Source organism: Melopsittacus undulatus, chromosome 12 (genome assembly GCF_012275295.1).
Source record: "Melopsittacus undulatus isolate bMelUnd1 chromosome 12, bMelUnd1.mat.Z, whole genome shotgun sequence".
Taxonomy (NCBI): domain Eukaryota; kingdom Metazoa; phylum Chordata; class Aves; order Psittaciformes; family Psittaculidae; genus Melopsittacus; species Melopsittacus undulatus.
In genome coordinates, this window is record NC_047538.1 from 14,840,135 (window position 1) to 14,859,621 (window position 19,487).

At 37.4% G+C, this 19,487-nt stretch overlaps 1 protein-coding gene across 2 annotated transcripts in view; it reads right to left on the bottom strand.

Moving 5' to 3' along the window:
• Nucleotides 1-19,487, bottom strand: part of TXNRD2 (thioredoxin reductase 2) — a 34,806-nt gene that overhangs the window by 14,707 nt on the left and 612 nt on the right. The window contains exons 2-11 of one of the 2 annotated variants that reach the window (XR_004080388.2): nucleotides 18,743-18,808; nucleotides 17,979-18,035; nucleotides 17,208-17,352; nucleotides 16,818-16,892; nucleotides 15,972-16,050; nucleotides 14,903-14,965; nucleotides 14,318-14,388; nucleotides 10,428-10,447; nucleotides 9,956-10,047; nucleotides 7,359-7,529 (exon numbers count right to left, since the gene is read on the bottom strand). Coding sequence is in view for 1 of the 2 variants with exons in the window: in XM_005147743.3 (XP_005147800.2) it covers nucleotides 7,355-7,529; nucleotides 9,956-10,047; nucleotides 10,428-10,447; nucleotides 14,318-14,388; nucleotides 14,903-14,965; nucleotides 15,972-16,050; nucleotides 16,818-16,892; nucleotides 17,208-17,352; nucleotides 17,979-18,035; nucleotides 18,743-18,808 (843 nt within the window). In the remaining variant the exon portion in view is untranslated. Of the gene's footprint in view, nucleotides 1-7,354; nucleotides 7,530-9,955; nucleotides 10,048-10,427; nucleotides 10,448-14,317; nucleotides 14,389-14,902; nucleotides 14,966-15,971; nucleotides 16,051-16,817; nucleotides 16,893-17,207; nucleotides 17,353-17,978; nucleotides 18,036-18,742; nucleotides 18,809-19,487 lie in introns of both variants that reach the window. The other variant, XM_005147743.3, reaches the window with a different exon arrangement.

Below are 19,487 nucleotides of genomic sequence, written 5' to 3' on the forward strand. Positions count from 1 at the left end.
AATTACACCAAGTTTAGATTTTATTTCAGCTTCCTCTTCCAATGACTTCAAATTATCACGTTTAAAAAAATATTTTGGTGTTTTTTGCATAGAGTTACCACTTAGACCACCAAAGTCTTAACATTACACTTAACGTTAGAGTATCTAACAAAGCAAATCCTGACCCAAAATTTTGAATCTTAAATCCCATCCAATTTTTCAAACGTATCTGACAGCTAATAAGCACAGTGAAATTATCAGGTACTCCCCAAATTTGTAGGGACACACAGGATCACGTAGAAAAGATTACCTGAATATATTCAAATAAAGGACATTTTATAACATTGCATCTATATTTTAGAGGCTGTAAATGAACATGGATATATCTACATCTATATGTATAGATCTCCTTTGCGTGAGTCATGGTTTTGTGTTTGATGTTAGTACAGAGCTATAGCAAAGCAAAACTAAAAGGGAAATGTTTTCATTATAAAAACAAGCTCTTTGATGTTAATGTAGGAAATTATTAAACAAAAGGAAAACCTGGCTTGTCAATACAGACCTAATTATATGTAAACATATGATTCAGTGCTTTATACATCTGCCATATAGCCAGGCCCCTCAAACAATGTCACATCTGAATGCCTCTGTAAAGACTTCTGTGTATTAATTTCATCTGGTGAAACCAACACTTCCTCTGGGAGTACTGACTGAAGCTGTCGGCACTTGGCTATCTGTCTGTCTTCCCTTCTGTTGTCCCCATGGGATGTTGATCTGCTGTTCCTTCTCTGCCCCCTGCTCCCCAGTCCTGATGCTATCAGGCAACAAAAATAATAAACCTCCAGGACCTTATCTTGGCTCGGATGTGAAACAACTTCCTACCGTTGTATTTCTTTGTGTATTGAGAGTAAAGCCTGGATATTCTGCAAATGGACAACTAATGGGGTTTTCTAGTTTCCCCTTTTTCCTGCCAGGCAGAGCCAAGAGAAAGCTTAGCACGCAATGGCAGGCACTGAAAGAGGAAAAAAGCAAAAACTGTCAATAGAGTCATTTAAAGACCTGTGACAACAACAGCTGAGTTTATCAAATCTGCAGGGTAACACTTAACCTTTCAATTCCAGTCTATTTTAACATATGTACAGCTTGGTATTAATAGCTAGGAGTTACAAAAACTGTGGTGCTACTTATAGTGAAATTTCTCTCAAGTTTACTGCCTAAATATTATTTCTGAAAGCAAAAATCAAACTTTAATACATTGAACTGAAGCTTTATTGGCCTTCAGCCCCATGCTGGCTCATCTCCATAAGCCAGAATTACACTTACTGATCTTGCTTCACCTCAAATTCAGTAGTTTAGGTTCATGATTATCCAATGCATCTTGGTAAGTTTTAATGTCAGCTTCAGGAAATTCTGGTATTTCCCAACATTCACTTTACTTGTATTATAGAATCAGTTCACACAATTTCTCAGCAGTATTGGGTCAGAAGAACATATGTTCTATACCCATAACTTCTCAATTTTTTACATTTATAGCTTCAAGAAAGCATGACTTTACAGCTTACTTAAAAAATCAAGAAGGCAGTACAAAACTATGCCAAATCATACCAGGCACCTAACACAGAGATGGCCTCCTGCCTCCCTCCCACTAAAGCCAGCACACAAGCTTTTAATTTGAAGATGTCCACTGCCCTGAAACTGCTACAGAACAAGGACTGTATAAGACACAGGACTAGATCTAGCATTTATTCAAACCAGCAAGATGTTATGTCAGACATCTAGAAGAAAAGTGTCATTCTAATCTGACCCTGCCTCCTGCACTTTTAACACCACACCACAATCTCATCTTCAATAAACAAATACAATAACCACATAGCTGTGAAAACCACACAGATCCCTGCCTTCAAGGCCTGCCCCCACTCACTTTTCACTTTAAAAGAAAAAACACCTTTTTGATCTGTTTTTGTAAAATCTAACAACATTCCGAAGGGAGCTACCAGCCAGTTTAGCTACAGAGAGCGACAAGAGACTGCTTAAAGCACCCATCCCTGACAGATGCTAAGCTGGTTATACTGTGATGTGGTCTTTCTGTCCTATCATCTGCTGATGGGCTCTAGTTGGTAATCACACCTGCACACAGATGAAGGTGAAGGCAGCATCAGGCTGCTGTAACCTTCAGGTGCAGAACCTTCAACAGAGGAGACTGAAGCAGCTAAAGTGAGAAGAAACTATAGGAATAGGCATAGTCAAGTAAGTAGCAGCAGTGATGAGTGATAGCATACTCTTGCATACAGTAAGGTTTTCCAGGGTGATAAAGGTGCAGCAGACAGCAGAATTTTTATAATGGGTCTCCTGCAGCTTCTTAATCCCAGAAGCTGGAATGTCTGCTTGCCCCCCAGCATTTCAAAAATCCAAACTGGAGCCAACCAAGCATTTTATTACCAGGCATGATACTGCAGGTGGTCACTGTGAGCATACTGCAGGGTGACAGGATGGTTCTTCTGGAATAAAACTTAAGTCCAATGGTCTTCTCCACTTCTTACCTATACACTGGCATTTTGACACATAACTTCATAACTTTACCCAATATGACCTCAGTTTGACCTGAATCAAAATCTCACCCATTTTCCCAGTCTTAGTACTCTCACCCATACTGTTGTAGGTGCCTGACATGCTCCCCCAAATCAGTTTCAAGTCCACTACCCTTCTCACCTTTAAACCCCTCCTTAAAACCCACAAATCATTCACTAAAACATAGCCAGACGATAATGACTAATAAAGACCTATTCCATGTAACCAATGTCCAGACTATGAGAAAATACTGACTACAGTAAGACTAACTAAGGTAAACAAGAAGTTCAGAGCCCCTACCACATTGATAGCATGCACCAATTTTACAAGGACATATTTGAATATTTCATTCATTGCTGATAAACCTTCACTGTGAAAAGAACCTGACCCTTAGTCATTGCTAGGACAGTAACTGGTTCTTTGCCAAGTCTGCTAAGCTGTACTATCTCTTCTAGCATTGACTAGTAAGACTTATTACACAGAGGCGTCATCTCAGCAGAAAGCTTGTGGCAGCCATGGTGGACTCAGTAAACATGTAGCCATCACCATCCCCTGTACATCTTAAGTTACTTGCATCTGGAGACATGTCACTTTGCTCCTGCCCAAGCAACAACAAAATAAGCAACTCCAAGTGACATGCAACCAAATGAACATCTTATAGCATGCAACAGGTTTCTACCAATTCTACTTGTTTTGTTCTCAAGGTCCTGTACAAAGTAAAGTGGCCTGGAAACATTTTCTGAGAAGAAAGCTACAGTTCACCTTCACATTAGTATTCCCACACTAAGCTTGCTTTAACCAGAGGTTTTGTATAGCCTTAATGATGGCTCTGTAGTCTCAAAATAGTACCCAACAACCATTCCCAAGTGAGGTCACTGGCATCAATCTCCTGGACGTTTATGTGTGAACAATATCTGCATTCTGTAGAAAGTACCATAGTAATTATACTGGTTTCATGAAATTACTTTGGAGCATTTTCCACCATTATTTTTATTTATATATACCACCGTTCAGGTAAAGGCTAGCCATCACCACTCTGAAAACAGGTTTGAATCCAGAACATTCTTTCACACACAGGTTAGAGGCACAGCCAGGCATCCAAACTTTTCCTAGCAGGAAGAAGTGATTTTTATAGTTACAAGCTAGTAAAGTAAGTAGCATAAGAGATACACTCAAAGTTTATGGGTATGTTAAACAAAAGAAGGAAAAAGTACCATCCAATCCTCTTTCAATGCAAACAAATTACTAGAACATTAAAAATTGCCCTGTTGAATAAAGTCTGACTGAATGTCATTAAAACTAGATATTGGGAAACAACCTAAAAGCGCTGGCTGATGTAATGGGAATGACAGTTTTCATTAGGACTACAGAAAACACATCTTGCCAAGACGGTAAGGAATTAAAAGTAATGAGAAAGAGACATGGGAACTTCAGAACAAAGACCCAGCTTCAGCAAACCACATCACATTAGCATTAACAGTTCCCTGAGATCAACCAAGGTGCATTATTTTTCACCGAATAGTTCAAAGGTTAAAGACCTTTGTCTGCAAAGACAAATCTAAGGCCCATCCCCTTTTCTGCAGGGGTTGGCAGAGATGCCCATAGATCACAGCGATATTTTACTATATGGGACTTTTCAAAGAAAATCTCCAAACAAATTTTCTGTTTTCTTAGTTAATCCAAACTGATTTGGTTGTAAGACTTGAAGAAAACTGCTATTAAAAAAAAAGCTATGTATTTAAGCCTTTCTTGATACTGAACAGTGATTTATCTTATTTTACTGCACTAGAAAATAAATCTGCCAAGCAGCCAGTCTGACATGAAGGACAACATACGTGACAGCCCATGATGTGCAACACCTGATACCCATTCAGCTAAAGTTATAATTCTTTTTTTATGGCAAAGATGATATTATTTCAAAGGCAGTGGTGTTCCTCTAAGCTTATGAGTGCAATTGAACTTGAAAATGGTTGTTCTGCTGCTCTCATCAGGGAAAAAACTGTTTTTGTAAAGGTAAACTTAAAATCTGCTGCTGGTCATAGTTCTTTCTGTTTTAGTAGCACATTACACTACTACTGTGTTTTCCTAGCATACTGCTTCACTTTCTCTGTCAAACTAATTTTAGGATATTTTGTAAACACTACTTATTTTAATTGTCATCTCAGTGTTGCTCCTCTGCACAGTAAGACCTCATTTGCATCTTTTCTACAGACTTTGTGAACAATCAGATTCTGGTCACAGCAGTCATCTTTTGCCACTTATTGGAAATTCAAATGGAACTACTACTCACCAATTCCTTTTATATATTAGCTGTGTTGCAACCGCAGCATTCAATTCACAGGTTCCAGTCCTCCAATAGCTGAAACAAACCCATTCTACAAACTTTGGTCTCTTGCATCTTTGTTCTTTGCAACTCAGCAGTTGTGTCTGTTCATAAAAGTGCCGGTCTCTACCCTTTTCTTCGGATGAAAACCCTGTGCAGTCTGTACATGCACACCCTTACCACCGCTTTGCAGCTCGTGTGTATCAGGCACCTAACACATTTATGTGTCCTTAAGAGTAGGGGCAATACTATGTAAAATTAAAAGTTTATTGGTTCCATACTGGATGAAAAAAAAAAATTTCAAAAACTTATAATCTGAAGCGAATTCTCACTAAAGCAGAAGAGAGCAGTAGTAAAAGATAGAAGGATATTACAGGACTAAACAGGCAGAATCAAATATAGGTCAAGAAAGAGCTGTTCCACTGATCTGGAATATAACAATGTAATCACTCAGCAAGGTAACAGGCCTGTAACAGATACCTACAGAAACAGAAGGTACAGGTAACAGAAACCTTTAAGCTACATTAAAAGGTATCAAAATGAGATTTTTTTAATTTTTTTTCCCCCCTCAAATATTTTGCCTGGTTCAAAGAAGCTACTGGAAAAGCAAAGAGAGCACTGTGTTTGCTTTTATTGGCTTATTCATACAAGCAGAAAATCACACATTCCAGAAGAGAAACAAAACTCTTCATATAAACACAATATAATTCTTTTTCCAAGGGTCTACATTAGGAGATAATACTGAGGCTCACGGAACTCAAACTATGTGCCACTGTCGGTAAATATTTTTACCATTATCATAAAATCCCACTAAAATTCCATGATGTGCTTTACAAAAGTTAAGGAAACATCTACTATAATTCAGGCTACAATTAGTTAACAACAGTGGCTGCTTTTAACTAACTCTCCAAGCTGACTCTCTTCAATCAGTATTGTAACTGGCACATCTGCAGACAGGAAATCCTCAACACTACCAAGTTTCCCAGCCTATTATCTGAGACACCTGGTGTGGGTGTGTTGATACAGAGCAAAACAATGAATCATATCGACTGCACATCAATTAACCAGCTTTAACTGTTAAAGTGTTTAATCCTTAAAAGTAGAGTGCCAATTTGAACACCGGAAAAAAGAAACCAACACAAAACCCCCAAACCCTCAAACTATTAATTTTGCAGCTTCTAAATCCATTGTAATTCAAATCTGTGACAAAAATTACTATAGATGCAGTGCCCCCTATCAAAATAGTGAGTGGAGTCGCATTACAGTTGAATTGCAATAGTATATCATGTAACCTTATCTCATTATAATTAATACTAAACCAAGATTATATTCTTATTATTTCAATTTAATAGCTCTTTTTTACATCTTTGACAAAACCAAACAAATTGACTTGACATTTCACAGGTGTGACTCCACCTCAGTGTACTTCTGCCAGAAAGCTTGAGAAAAATCAAATATAGCATTTAGAAACCCACTTTTTGGAACCATTTTCATCTCACCTCATGAATATTATTCTGCAGTTTTCAGGGCTGTCACATTTCTACACAGCATTATCTTTGTTGCTCTTGGTAAGCACCAGTGTCTTTGACAAGTTCTGGTGAGCATAAGCCATTATTATAGGCTTTTTCCACAATTTATGGAAGCCTATTGCATTTCTAAGAGAATAGTAATCACAGTAAGCAAATGTCTGTCACAATACACAACCTGATTTCTGTTCGAGGTAGTAGGAGGATATAAAGCTGACTTAACTAGGGGAATGGGACAACAGTTTTAGTCCACTGGGCAAAATAAAAAAGCTGTGACTCAAAGGAGGCAAAAAACTGATTTAACTCCCATTTCTGATGACTATGCTCATAGCCATTTGTCACAAAAAATCTTTAAAACTGATTAACTTAGGCATCATGTGTCAGTTCTGAGGGGTCTGATATGTGAAAGCTACTAACCAGATTTCAAAACGCCCTGAAGTCCTAAGGTTTCCTGCAATGAACTCGGGTTTTAGGGACAAGTACTTCTCTTTCTCTGAATTAGATGATGGCTGCAGTAATAAATATAAGCAGTACAGTTTAGAAAAAATCCTAGAATAAATGGAAGCCTCTTGAACAGGATAAACAGGAAATTACAGCAAATAGCTTCATGAGAAAATCAAGAGTATGAACTTAGAGAACACTATCTGCACCACAGAGGCTGCTGGAATTCAAGCTCTTACCCTCTAGTAAATGTGAGGAAGGCTAAATGGTCTGCCACTTATTGCAGCTCATGCAAAAGTAGTTACCACAGATTTCTTCCATTCACTGTAACTTTCATGTGTTTTTAGACTATAAGTGAACAAGTCAGGCATGCAAGAAAAGAATTAAAAAACTATCAACGTTTACGTCACTAAATATTTATTACATACAGAAAACAGGAGGCCCCATACAATGATATGGGGACTTAATTTTCAAAATGGAAAGCATTGCAAATAAATGTTAAGATAATCAAGTTTACCTACTGCCCACATCACTGTGTCAAAGCAATCAGTTTCTTCTGTGCCCAGGTCAGTATTTTTCCAGGTCACCTGCAATTTGTTGCTCTCCAATTTTTCAACTTTGGTTGGGAAACATCTCTTTAAAAATTTTGTGCCATAACATTCCATGTGCTCTGTTACTAAAGATGCCATTTGCTGTTGGTAGGGGAAAAAAGAAAATTATTCTTAGATACACAGTCTTTTTAATGTAAAACATTCCTTCAGCTGTCTTCCTGAAAACACAGTAAATACATTGCACATTCCAACATTCTTTGTCACTTAATTACTATGCGTTGCCAACACAATAATTTGCACTATGACCTGCAACTCAATTTCAAGAGGCACCTACACCTGAATATTCAAATTGATTTAAAAAAAGTTAATACATGAATAAAACAGTTGCTTTTAATTAATTTGTGGCTTATACAAAAGGGCATCTAGAGCATATTCAGTTTAACATTACCATAGTTACCATTTTCTGGCAGCTCAATAAGAATTAAATACTTTCATAAAGCTATGGAAGAAAAATATTTCCCTTTGCCATGACACCTGTCATTTCTCTGCAGTGACTATGAATCACTAAGGTTTCCTGGAAAGTTCTATTACAAAAAGGAAATCATACTTTTGTCCTAAGAGCCTGTTTGAAATGATGCCACACCACAGTCAAGTAGCGAAGTAGTATACTGACAGGTTTATCAAAAGATGTCATTGCTCTTGACTGCAGTAATTCAGGTTGCACTTTGTCAAAGGATGTGTTTATTACTTAAAGGATATTATCACAAAACCACTCACACAGAACAGCTACATGCAAGCACTCAGCTTACAAAACTTTATTTTCAAACCTGATATTAACTAATATGAAGACATAGCAGGATTCTATCTCCTCAGACACATGACAGCTCACTATCCAGTGATCATTAACCAGTTTCCATCAGACTCAATGTGACTACAGACTGAACACAATTATACCCCAGTTTTACCCCTATTAATGTCTTCTTAACCTTGAAATGTTCATTTGCTCTCCCTGCCTACAAAGGATCGAGTTCTCAGAGACAGCCCTACTGTGTTTTATGAAGTGCCACGCACATATTCTTAACACCATTCCCTGCTTGCTCAGATCTCATGCTGTTACAGGTGTAGATTTTCTCAATGATGAGTGCAAATCCCAACACACATTCTTACACAACGTTTTGCATGCTCTGGTACACTTACTACTAGTTTCAAGGAAACCACTTCCAAGTGGGAGTGGCTGCCATGCACACAGGAGCTGTCACTACCTACATGTAGTGGTAGTTGTCACTGTTGCTTGTAACAGCAATATATGCTCCTCAAAAACTGTGTGCTACATATGAAAATGATTTTCCTACACACTCTGTGTGCAAAGAAACTGTTAAAAACAAGGCCATGGTTCTATCACACTTTCACCAACTTCAGCCTGTAAATGTTCTGCACTATTGTGATTAAGCATTACAAAAAGTCCCAATCTATAATACCAGGAATAATTAAGTTAACACACATTCAATTTCATTCTGAAAACACTGTTTCCAAGTTATTAACAGGACACAGGCTTCATTCTTGAGGCTGCCATCTGCCAAAGTTATTTGTCTGAGATAAAAACTGTAAACTTCAAACAAAAAGTTCACTGCATATGAGTGAAACCCCAGCACTTTCTTCATTTTAAGAACGCTACAGAAATCTTTCCTTCAAAGTAGTGCTAACATCAAATCTTACAGGAACAGAAGATTCACAGTCACTTTTAACATACTCTCTCCTACCAGAAGGACTCTCAGGCCATAAAAGACATCCTCTAAGGTATGAACAGGGGTTACAATCTTGCATCCAAGTAACACCTTTACTGGATTCAGTAAACCTGCTATATTACCTTCTATTCCTTCTTTAAGCAGTTATGCTTTTGACACAAATCCTATACAAAACCTTTTTTTTTTGTTGTTGCCTTTGCTTGTTGTTATTTGTAATTGCTTTTATTCTCTTTATACAGGAATGGATTTCTGGCCAGAAGTGTTTTCTGTTTTGTCAGCACAACTGACAAATGTGAAACACTTTTTTCTTTTCTAATTTCCCTGCCTGAATGTTTCTGTTTTTAATTTTCTCCAGCTTAGGGTTGATAGTTTCACTGAAATCACTAGATACTTGTTTTACCTGTTATAACTACCACTGTTTTGAAAATAGTCAAGATTTTCAATTCCTCTGTCATTACAAACTTTCAGCTTAGTGATTGACTTATATTCATAATAATGAACTCCACATTGAACTATGTGTTAAATATCTGTAACTCTTAAAAATTTAAAATTATTTTAAAGAGATTGTCCAATGTTTTTCAGTAGTGGCATAAATCCCTCCCTTGCTTCCCAACCTTTTCAATCTTGCTTTCAATTAGGCAGGAGAGTACAGAAAAACAAGAGCTAATATATATATATATATATATATATATATATATATCTTCTCTTCAGAAAGCACATACTAGGACATGTTTGGAGACACATTTTCTTTAGGAAAAAAAAACCAAATACACTTTTTAATATATTAGCTTTATAAGGAGATGTAAGATATTCCTTACTCACCTGATCAAATCCACGAAGTGGGATACTTCGCATCATGACTGTAGTGTCCAATCCAATGCCCGTTAAAAATCCAGCACACTCAAGTGAAACATCTAATGAAACATCAGTTAGGGAAATAGAAACAATAAATTCATATCAATGCAATATAAAAGGGTAGTATACTAAGTGGGCTTTTTACCTAGGCATAGCAAGTTCTTCTCTCTCAGACATCTTCAGCTTGCTGTTGTTGCGTAGAATAAAACTCCAAAGCCTTAGAATATTTTCCTCATAGATCACCTTGGTTTTAAGATCCTGAGAATTTATCCTCAGCTGACCTTAATTCCCATGATGTTACTGCATAGAAAACTATTACTATTCTATTACCAACTCATCTATCTGGCGTGAGCAAAGGAATTCTGAAACCTGAGCTTTCACAGGAAAGACAGCTACGCTGCTTATAATCATAAATCATCACAGCTTTTTCAAAGGATACAGCTGGCTCCAACAACCAACCTGTTACATAAAAAGAAGAACAGAATAAAGCAGTGAAATGAGCTTGTGCATATCTCTGCACAACCAAAAATGATTTTCTGAAGTATGTATAGTTACAAAACTACAGGTTTGAGGGGTGGATCTGACGGAGGTGTTAGAAAGAAAGAGCAGAGCTTGTCCACTTCCACAGACAGAGGTATTACCAGCATGTGGGCTTGTTTTAACAGAATAAAAAAAAAGAACAGGCTTGTAAGACATAAAGAATTGGGTTTACATTGTAAAGAGATATTTAAACACATACTCTGAAAGACAAAGTGAAAACAGCCATAAACAACTGAAGAGAAACCAGCAACATAAAGAAATATCACAAATATCTCAATGGCTTTCTATGAAACACCTCTGTTGGAACCATCTGGAGTGGACACTGACAGGTTTTTCCCCCAGTGCCTATTGCTGCTGGTAACTCATCTTTACAGCATCTCAGCACCCACTGCCTCTGAGACAGTGGGCAACATATAAACATAGAGATGTGCAGCCTTCTTGTCAGACTTTATTGTACCTCAAATGTATTTATTAAGTACATATTTTTAATTATTTTTTAGAAAGCTGACATTCAGCTGCCAGACAGGCTGCACTCACATTCCTTTGCTGTTCATGCGTTCTACAGACTTACTAAAATCTCACAGTTTGGAGATGCATTCCACATATTATTTCCACTTACAACAAAGTCTTTTGTTAAGTTTTTGAATTAGAAAAAAAAGCATCATTAGGAAACAAAATTTCTAGTTACTATGAGAGCAGTGTGGAATGTTAGGCTCTTTCTGACTATGATCTTCATCTATGGAAATGCATGTTTTATGAAGAACTTTCATCCCCATGCTTTATTGAGAACATTTAATCAAAAAACAGCAACTAAAACCCCCATAAGTGGCAAAATCCACCTGAATATTTGGCACATTTTTTTCCACTTATTTTGGCTTTTTTTTAAGCAGGTCTAAAAGCCATGTTCAAAAGTTGAAAAAAAAGAACCTTGGATTTTGGGGTATGGAAGAAGTAGTTTGCTAACTGTGTTTTGGAAAGCTAGAATTTTAGACATTTCCCTGAATTCTGAAATGTATTGAAATATCAAAATACAAACTCAAAATCACAAGGGGAACAAATGTGAAGTATCATCTCGTGGCCTACACATCCCACACTGTTTTGTATTCCATGTTTTGCTTGATTCATAGCTGAAGTAGCAAACACTAGCGTGGTGCTTCACAAAATAAAAATAAACCCTTAAATCCATGGAAAAACACACACAAACTGGAGGCTAACACCAAGTGGTTCATTCATTGCAGTCCCTTTATAAGGAGGTGTCATTCACCAGTTTTAACTCAAACTTACAAAGCAATGACTCTCCCCCCAGCCCTGTTACCAGGAATACTACTGGTATACATGCTCACAAAGACAGGAATCTATTTCATAGAAGAACATCAAGGACTTTTTAAAATTAAAATATTTTCTATGTGAACATGTATGGCAGCTAAAAACAAGTGTTAGAGGCATGGTGGACTCTACAGACAGCAAATTTGGCTTTTTGTTTTGGCTCTGCCACTGACTAGCCACACATTCCTAGGAAAGTTATTCCTTCACAATAATGCAAGAGAGAAACAAGTCAAATACTTACAAATCTCTTTATACACAGTCTATACTGTGCTGACAGCAAAGCAAAAATAGTACATGAAACACTGGCTTGTGGCCTATATCCTACCCTAAACGAACCTGCACCATTTCCTAGTTATAACAGAGGAGCTTTTAAACTTCTGAGAAGTGCAGTGCAGACATGGGGGCTGCTACTTCATAAGCCCCAGGGACTGCAGTCAGTATAACACGTTTTCTCACAAAAGTCCCCAGATAACATCTATCTGTCCTGTAATAAAAACATACAATCTCTGAAGGTGTACAGAGAACAAGTTGAACTAAAAAGATTAAAATCTGCTAGTCTGGGTTTTACATTTGGCAAACAATTTAACATAGTAGGAAATAATTTTTGCCACCAGCATTAGGGCATCTGATCCATCTGCAAATGGATGATCACCCTTTCTTTAAATATGTAGCTCCTGTGAAGTGCTGCAAAAAGCCCCACACTGTCCATAAAGAATTATCTATTGTAGATTAAGAGAAAGTAGAATGAGAATATCTGTAATGTGGGCATATGTTTGCTCTTCTTTCTCATTAGATGAAAACAGGATGCCAGCTGGCACTTATTCATAATATCAGCCTCATATTATTCACAATTTCTTCTACAGAGTAGAGGGTTCCTGGGCATTGTCAGTGTCTAACAGAAAAGTTAAGAAAGCAGAACCTAACCTCCTTCACACCTGCTCAATCTCTCATTCATTCTGAACATATTTCAAGGCATCTTTTCTAATTCACTCTGCCAAAAGCCTTCATCTCAGTAGCAAGAATTTCTTCACACTACTTGTATATCTAAGGGACTTTTAAGTTGGTTAACGGTTTGCTTTCTTTTTAATATGAATAACTGCAGGACTGACAGTTCTATAACCCCCAGGCATGTAATTTGTAGCTCAGATATGTACATTTGGAAAGGAAGAAAAGAAAGAGTAAGTACAACACATCTCAGACTAAAAACAAAAGGTGTTAAACTGAACCTTGGGAATATTTATAATAGAAACAAATCCGACAGAAACAAACCTTCAACAACTCCCTCCTTCATTTGCTAGGACACAGCCTGATAAAGCACAGAAATGCTACTGTAGCCCCTGAAGGCTTATTTTGACTAAATCTCAGGAATGCAACATATAAACACTCGACTCCCACATTACACTGTTACAACTTGCATTAGCAGTAACTGGACAAAAGCCACATTTTCACAGAAACATCTTACAGGGATAAATCTTATGTTTAGTTTTTTGGGGTGGGGGGGTGGTGTTTTGTGTTCTGGTTTGTTTTTTTTTAAATTCCTCATATAAATCACACTCTCAAAATTCAAGAGGTGACTGATATACTACAAATAACAGCAAAATTGCTTTTCCTTTTCAAACTGTACCAAGGAGCCTTGTTTATCTATTTGATGTTTAGCTTAACACAATGCATTTTTTATATTAGAAAGTCACAGCTATGAATGGTAGACCTGTTTTCATTCAGAACACCAGTATTATAGTTTCAGTTCTTTTTCTTTCATATACTTTGCTTTTTCTAGAATTGCTCAACAGAGAAAAGAGAAAAAAAGTATTATCTGACTCCCATGCTAGCAAATGTGTATTTCCTATCACAATTATTTGGATCAGCAAATTGTCCTGTAGTGCAAAGTTAACTCAGAATCTTACTGCACTATGTGCCGTGAGAAACAAAGACTATGGCATTTTAGTATTTCCATTAAAGACGATTTTTTAGTATTTCCGTTGAAAAGTAGCTCCCAAGGCATAAGAAAAGGCAAAAGTAACCCAATTGTCTCATTGTATTTTCTTTTGTTATCAGAACTGGCACCACTTAAGAGTGCTGGAGTTTCTTTCCTAATTGAAGAGCGATTTCATACAGACCCGTATCAAAGACCAGGGACAGTACACCCTTCGTCTAAGTTTATGCTGCCCTCTTGTGACTTCCAGGTATAATTGCTACAGCAAACAAGTTCCCGTAACCCAAACTGGTGAAAGCTCGTATTTAATTTGATTTTAGAAAGGAATTTCCGGGGTGGAGGCTGTGGCCAGTTATTAGTTACTAACGAAGTTTGGTAGTGTGATGTTTATGCATAGCAAGACAAATTCTCAGAAGGAAAACAAAAGGACAGAAAAACTGGTGTATAAAAGGCAATTTTGAACGTTTTTCACCCCAGGAAGAAAGGGTACAAATACCAGCATCCATAAAAGCCATGGTAAGATAACTTACGTTTTTCCAGGAGATTCTTTTAACCAGAACAGATCATCACTCGTGATTCCATACGCCAGTGCACCTGCGATCTGTGATCACACAGGTAAGATTTTGAATCACCGATAGATGTCCTGGCAGCAAATAAAGATAACAGCAACTTGGACTGATTAGATGAAGTATAGCCAGTAGACCAAGGGGAATGTATCTGGGGATGCCCAGATATTCAGTCTTCATCTTCAGATATCTGTAAAACCTGACTGCTAAAAGTCCTTAGCAACACGATCTGACCTCACAGATCACTCAATAGCTGACCCTAACGTCCTTGAGCAGGAGGCTGAAGCAGATGACCTCTAGAGATCCCTTCCAACCTGAATTATCCTTCAGTTCTAAGCAAGATTAATATACTTAAACTGTTGCAGATTGTTTTCTATGGAAATGTTTTTCTGAAAAGCCTGTGCTTTATATAAAGGACAATTTTTCACACAAGTTCAAAAATCTCTCGTCTTACTTTATATTTACAATCTTTATCCTCCAAATATTCGTTATCATCTGCAACAAAACCAGTAAAGCCATTGGAGTTGTTACATGGCAAGTGTAACTTACGTGTGTAGGATACTTTGGTCTTCCTCCAGTAGCAATGACAATATTTTCTGCAGTAACAATAGTCTATGAACAAATGTACAAAAAAATATCCAGCATTTGAAATAATTCCATCTGTCTTTTATATTTCATGTATGTACAAGAGTGATGAATGAAAAGCTGGCACTACCACATGCTATTTATATAACACAATAATCAAGAAATACACTAAAAAAGGATGGAGATAAAATAAACTAACACATGCAGGTGCTTCCCTGCACATTCTGTATCAGTTTTTGTTTTAACATCAGCTTACAATTGTCCCTACACTGGGTAAGATTCTGGTGACTATTTGGAAGCAACAGCTGTGGTGGATAAATGGCAGCTTTTTAAAATCATTTTTGCTCAGGACAAAACACACAGAGATCACAGCAAGTGAATTCTGCCTGTAGGGCCTGGAGTTAAACTACTTCAAAAGTGGCATGTTTTTAGAAAATGCTAGGCATCTACCCCAAAAATGTTCTGCTCTCTCAAGCCACTGTTAACCAGTAACATTATACAATTTCCCTCAAAAAGGTGTTAAAATGCATATTCAGTCTCTTGTTAGATATGCAGAAATGGCCACCATTCTGTCATATGACCCAGTTTCTTGAAGGTGGGCATTTGATATAATTGCCTCCCACACACAATTTTGTATTAGAAAGCTTATAATTCAGCTGAAGGGAGAAAATATCTCAGACTGATTTAATGCTCAGAGCCATTAGATGATGCTGCTCCTATTCACATCTGTGTAAGCATCTATCAAACAATATGACTCTGACCAAAAAAAATCATCTTTTGTCTCAGTATTTCCATCTGCAGTGAAAAAGTAATGGCATCTGACAGGTTAGAGGCTAGGGACTCAGTAGGCAACAGCCAAGTTCATGAACATCTTCTCTTGGTGGAAAATGCACATCTTCCTCACCAAAATAAAATTCAATACCTAAAACAACTTGCAGAAGTACAGTCTAACTCCCCAGTGGCCTGAAAACCAACACATGAAAACCTGAACTATTTGAAGTGAATTATACACATTCACAGCACAGCAGCTCACCTCTTTACCTCCTTTTGTTAAACCACGGATTGTATGTGGATCAGAAAAACTTCCTTTCATGTTGAAATATTTCACTTTCCTGTTTAGAAGAAAGCAGCAACATAAATGCACACTTAACAATGAATATAAACGAAATACAATCAGATACCTTTTCCATATCTGAAGTGCTAAGAAGGACAGCAAACAGGTAAGAAAAGTAAAAGGAAACAAACATCTTATTTCATAGGATTCTTTGCAGCTCTGTCACATAATCTGTCACTTAATTCTTGTACAGCAGTTAACTCCTCTACATACCAGAGTACCTAGCCATAACATGCTTTGGGATCAGGTTACTGACCTCTTCAAATGATGTATTTTCCACAATCCATAGCATTGCTATCTGTAACATTACTAATATAATGCACATTTAAGAGCACACAGTAGTGACTCAGCAGGAATCACAAGACTAGTCAAATTAATCACAAGACTGTCAAATTAATATATTATTAAATTCATAATTTCTTTTTTTTTGCAGAAAATCTTTCTGCACTGAAAGCAAGACCCCAAGCTGTTCTGGTGCAGTGTTATCTGTGGGCTTGTATGATGTATAAGTTTTCGTGGACAAGCTTGAAATTAGTTTGGAAAAGTCCTGACTACTTCACATTAATGCAAAACCTCTTCAGACTCAAGAGAGCATTCTGTGATCACTAAACTCTTAGAAAGCTTCAGGGTCACTTCCAACTACTATTTCCCAGAAAAAAAATACTAGCTCTAATAAGAAAGTCCAAAGGCAATTCAGCAATTCTACAAAGAGAAGAGCAGCTCCTTGACTGTGAAAAGAAAGATGAACTGCAAAGTTTTATTTACTTGTCTTGTAGTTGCACTCTGTGTCCCCAGTTCAAGGATTTCACATAATTCTGAACAGCTTGTGCCATCACAGACCTATCACAAAATAAGAAACTGAACATGAAGTCATGGTGTTACAAATTCACATTATGTTACTTAAAGATACAGGCAGTTGCTAGATACTAAAAATGCTCCACAGTGCATTTTTTGTTACAAAAGTAAATTATCAAATCCAAATAAATATATCTACCCTGATAAACCAGTAAATAGAGACCTGTGTTTTAAACAAGAAGCAATCTAAAAAGCTTCATGCAAAATTAATTTCCCTAACTGTCCCTAGATAAACACCAACTGGGAAAAGTTGTTATGTATTTGCAGCACATAGGAGTGGATATGGGCAATAGTCTTTACCAGGTATGATGAACAGGTTGGGCTATATTCCAGCCATAGTGTTGGGCATCTTTAAGGGCACTCCCTAAAAGGGCTGCTTGATGCATAAGCTTTTTAGGAATACAGCCAACATTCACACAAGTTCCACCAAGTCCCCATTTGGTTCCTTGGAAAAAAAAAAAAAAAAAAAAGGAAAAGTAAATGCATCAGGTTAGTGTAACTCAATGTAGTTGGGTTAATTAGAGAATTAGGTTGCTCATGCAATTAGTTAAAAAGTTCTGAAACAACACACAGTTCACTATCTTCTACAGATCAGTTTCTAACTCTGCTTATGTTAATTTGTTTTAATAAAACACACTTTTCTTCTAAAATTCAAAGCATCTCAAGATGTTTTTCAGAGCTCTGAAGATCCAGTTACTACACATTTGCTTGTCTGCATTTGTAGATCTTATTTTACATATTGTACATGAACAGCCTTGACATGACAAAATTTATAATTTTTAGAAATCATAAATGATACTTTGACAGAATATTCTCACATATTTAAGTCCAAAGCCTACCACAAGTGGTAATATCAAACAATGCTAACAAACTTTATGTGCAGGGGATGCAGGCAGAGCTGGGACACCACTGGAAGGAATGAGCAGTACAACAAGCTATGCATAAGGACTTTTCCTAAAAGCAAATTGAACAGGCTGGCTTTGGCCACTTTGCTGCCTGGAGCAATGTGCTCACCTAGGCAGTCATCTTATACACATTTCCAAGTATTCTCCTAGTATTTCTCTTCCATACCTTGTGGAGAAGGTTCCACATAATCCAAAACAGCCACTTTCCTTCCAAATTGAGCAGCTTCAAACAAAAAACAAGACAAGGTATTTAGAGGAGGCAAAACCACACAAACCTAGATATTTTTAGTAGCACAGGTGTAAAGAGAAAGAATATAGGAGATGACAGCTGGTGGGTTTTACTGTCTAACTCAAGATGCCAGATTAGGAATGCAGGCTGCCTATGTAGTCAAGATTCTCCAGAAGGCACTTAATAACCTAGACTAGAGCCTCCAACTTTCACCAACCCCCAAAATGCAATTTGACCCCAAATGAGATAGTTAAGGAACCTGTGGATTCTTGGGCACATTACACTGAGTAGCAAAGAGGCAAAGTTTTCTACAGCAGTTGAACAGCTCCTGGAAACAGTCTGAAGGGACTGTTGTTTTAACACATAAATAAGAAACAGTATAGTTAAAAAATACAGCACCTATGGAGGCACCAGAGTATTTTACAATAACAGTGAAATAAAAGCTTATCACACCTTCCCATGACAAAATACTTTTTTAAAGGTTAACAGGAAAGCCAAACAAGATCAACCCACCCAAAGGTGTGAATTCATTTGTAGATTAACTATGGAGCTGAGTTAATAACTCAGTATGTATGTATATATACTTATGTATATAAATATGTGTTTATTAAAAAGCTTAGCATTATCACTAACACTTCTCTTAGTCTCCATAACCACTACTTAAGCTAAAACTAAACTCTTTGTTATTTACACATACAAACCTTCTTTTGCACAAGCAAGGCCTCCAGACCCTCCACCAATTACCAGAAGGTCATACTCATTCTTTCCTGTGAAAAAGATGTGAAAAGTGAAGGAAAATGAACAGCAAGGAAGATGGTAGAAGGTGAATATCAAAAAGTACACTATTGTTTACAACTGTTTATTGCTGATTTAGGTTTTCTTTACTAGTGCACTGTACTTTTTCAGTGCCCCAAAGCATTCTCAAAAAAAATCATTAAGCTCTGCAGCCTGATCTTATGAATGAAATACAGAAATAAAGGATCCAAAAGTGAGGAAATGGATTAGCTTTTTACAGTGTCCCAAGAAGCTCCCTCTGCATGATTAGACAGTTGCAACTGACATCCAGTACAGGTCTTGCCTCTATATTACAGCAAGTTCTACACAAAGATGTTTGATCAGAGCAACTTTATCAGACTAACAAAGCCTCAGCTGCAGTGTAGGCCTCGCAGGGGTGTGGGTCAGAGGGAAGCTGGCACACCAGGCACCTCAGCCTTCCCACAGAGCAGCTCACTCTCCCAGAGCTGTTCTGAAGCAGCAAGAGAAGCTGGACGGTAAGCGATAACTCAGTTTTTAGCAAGGGTACCAGGACAACCTTTGCTTTCAGAGCTGTCAGGGGGGACACCTGAAGCTCAAAGGATCCAGTTCCAGCTGTGCCACTGGGGTGGGTGCCTTTTCTTGGCAGTTCAAGTGGACATTGCACTGGGAAGGCTGACACTCCCCTGTCGC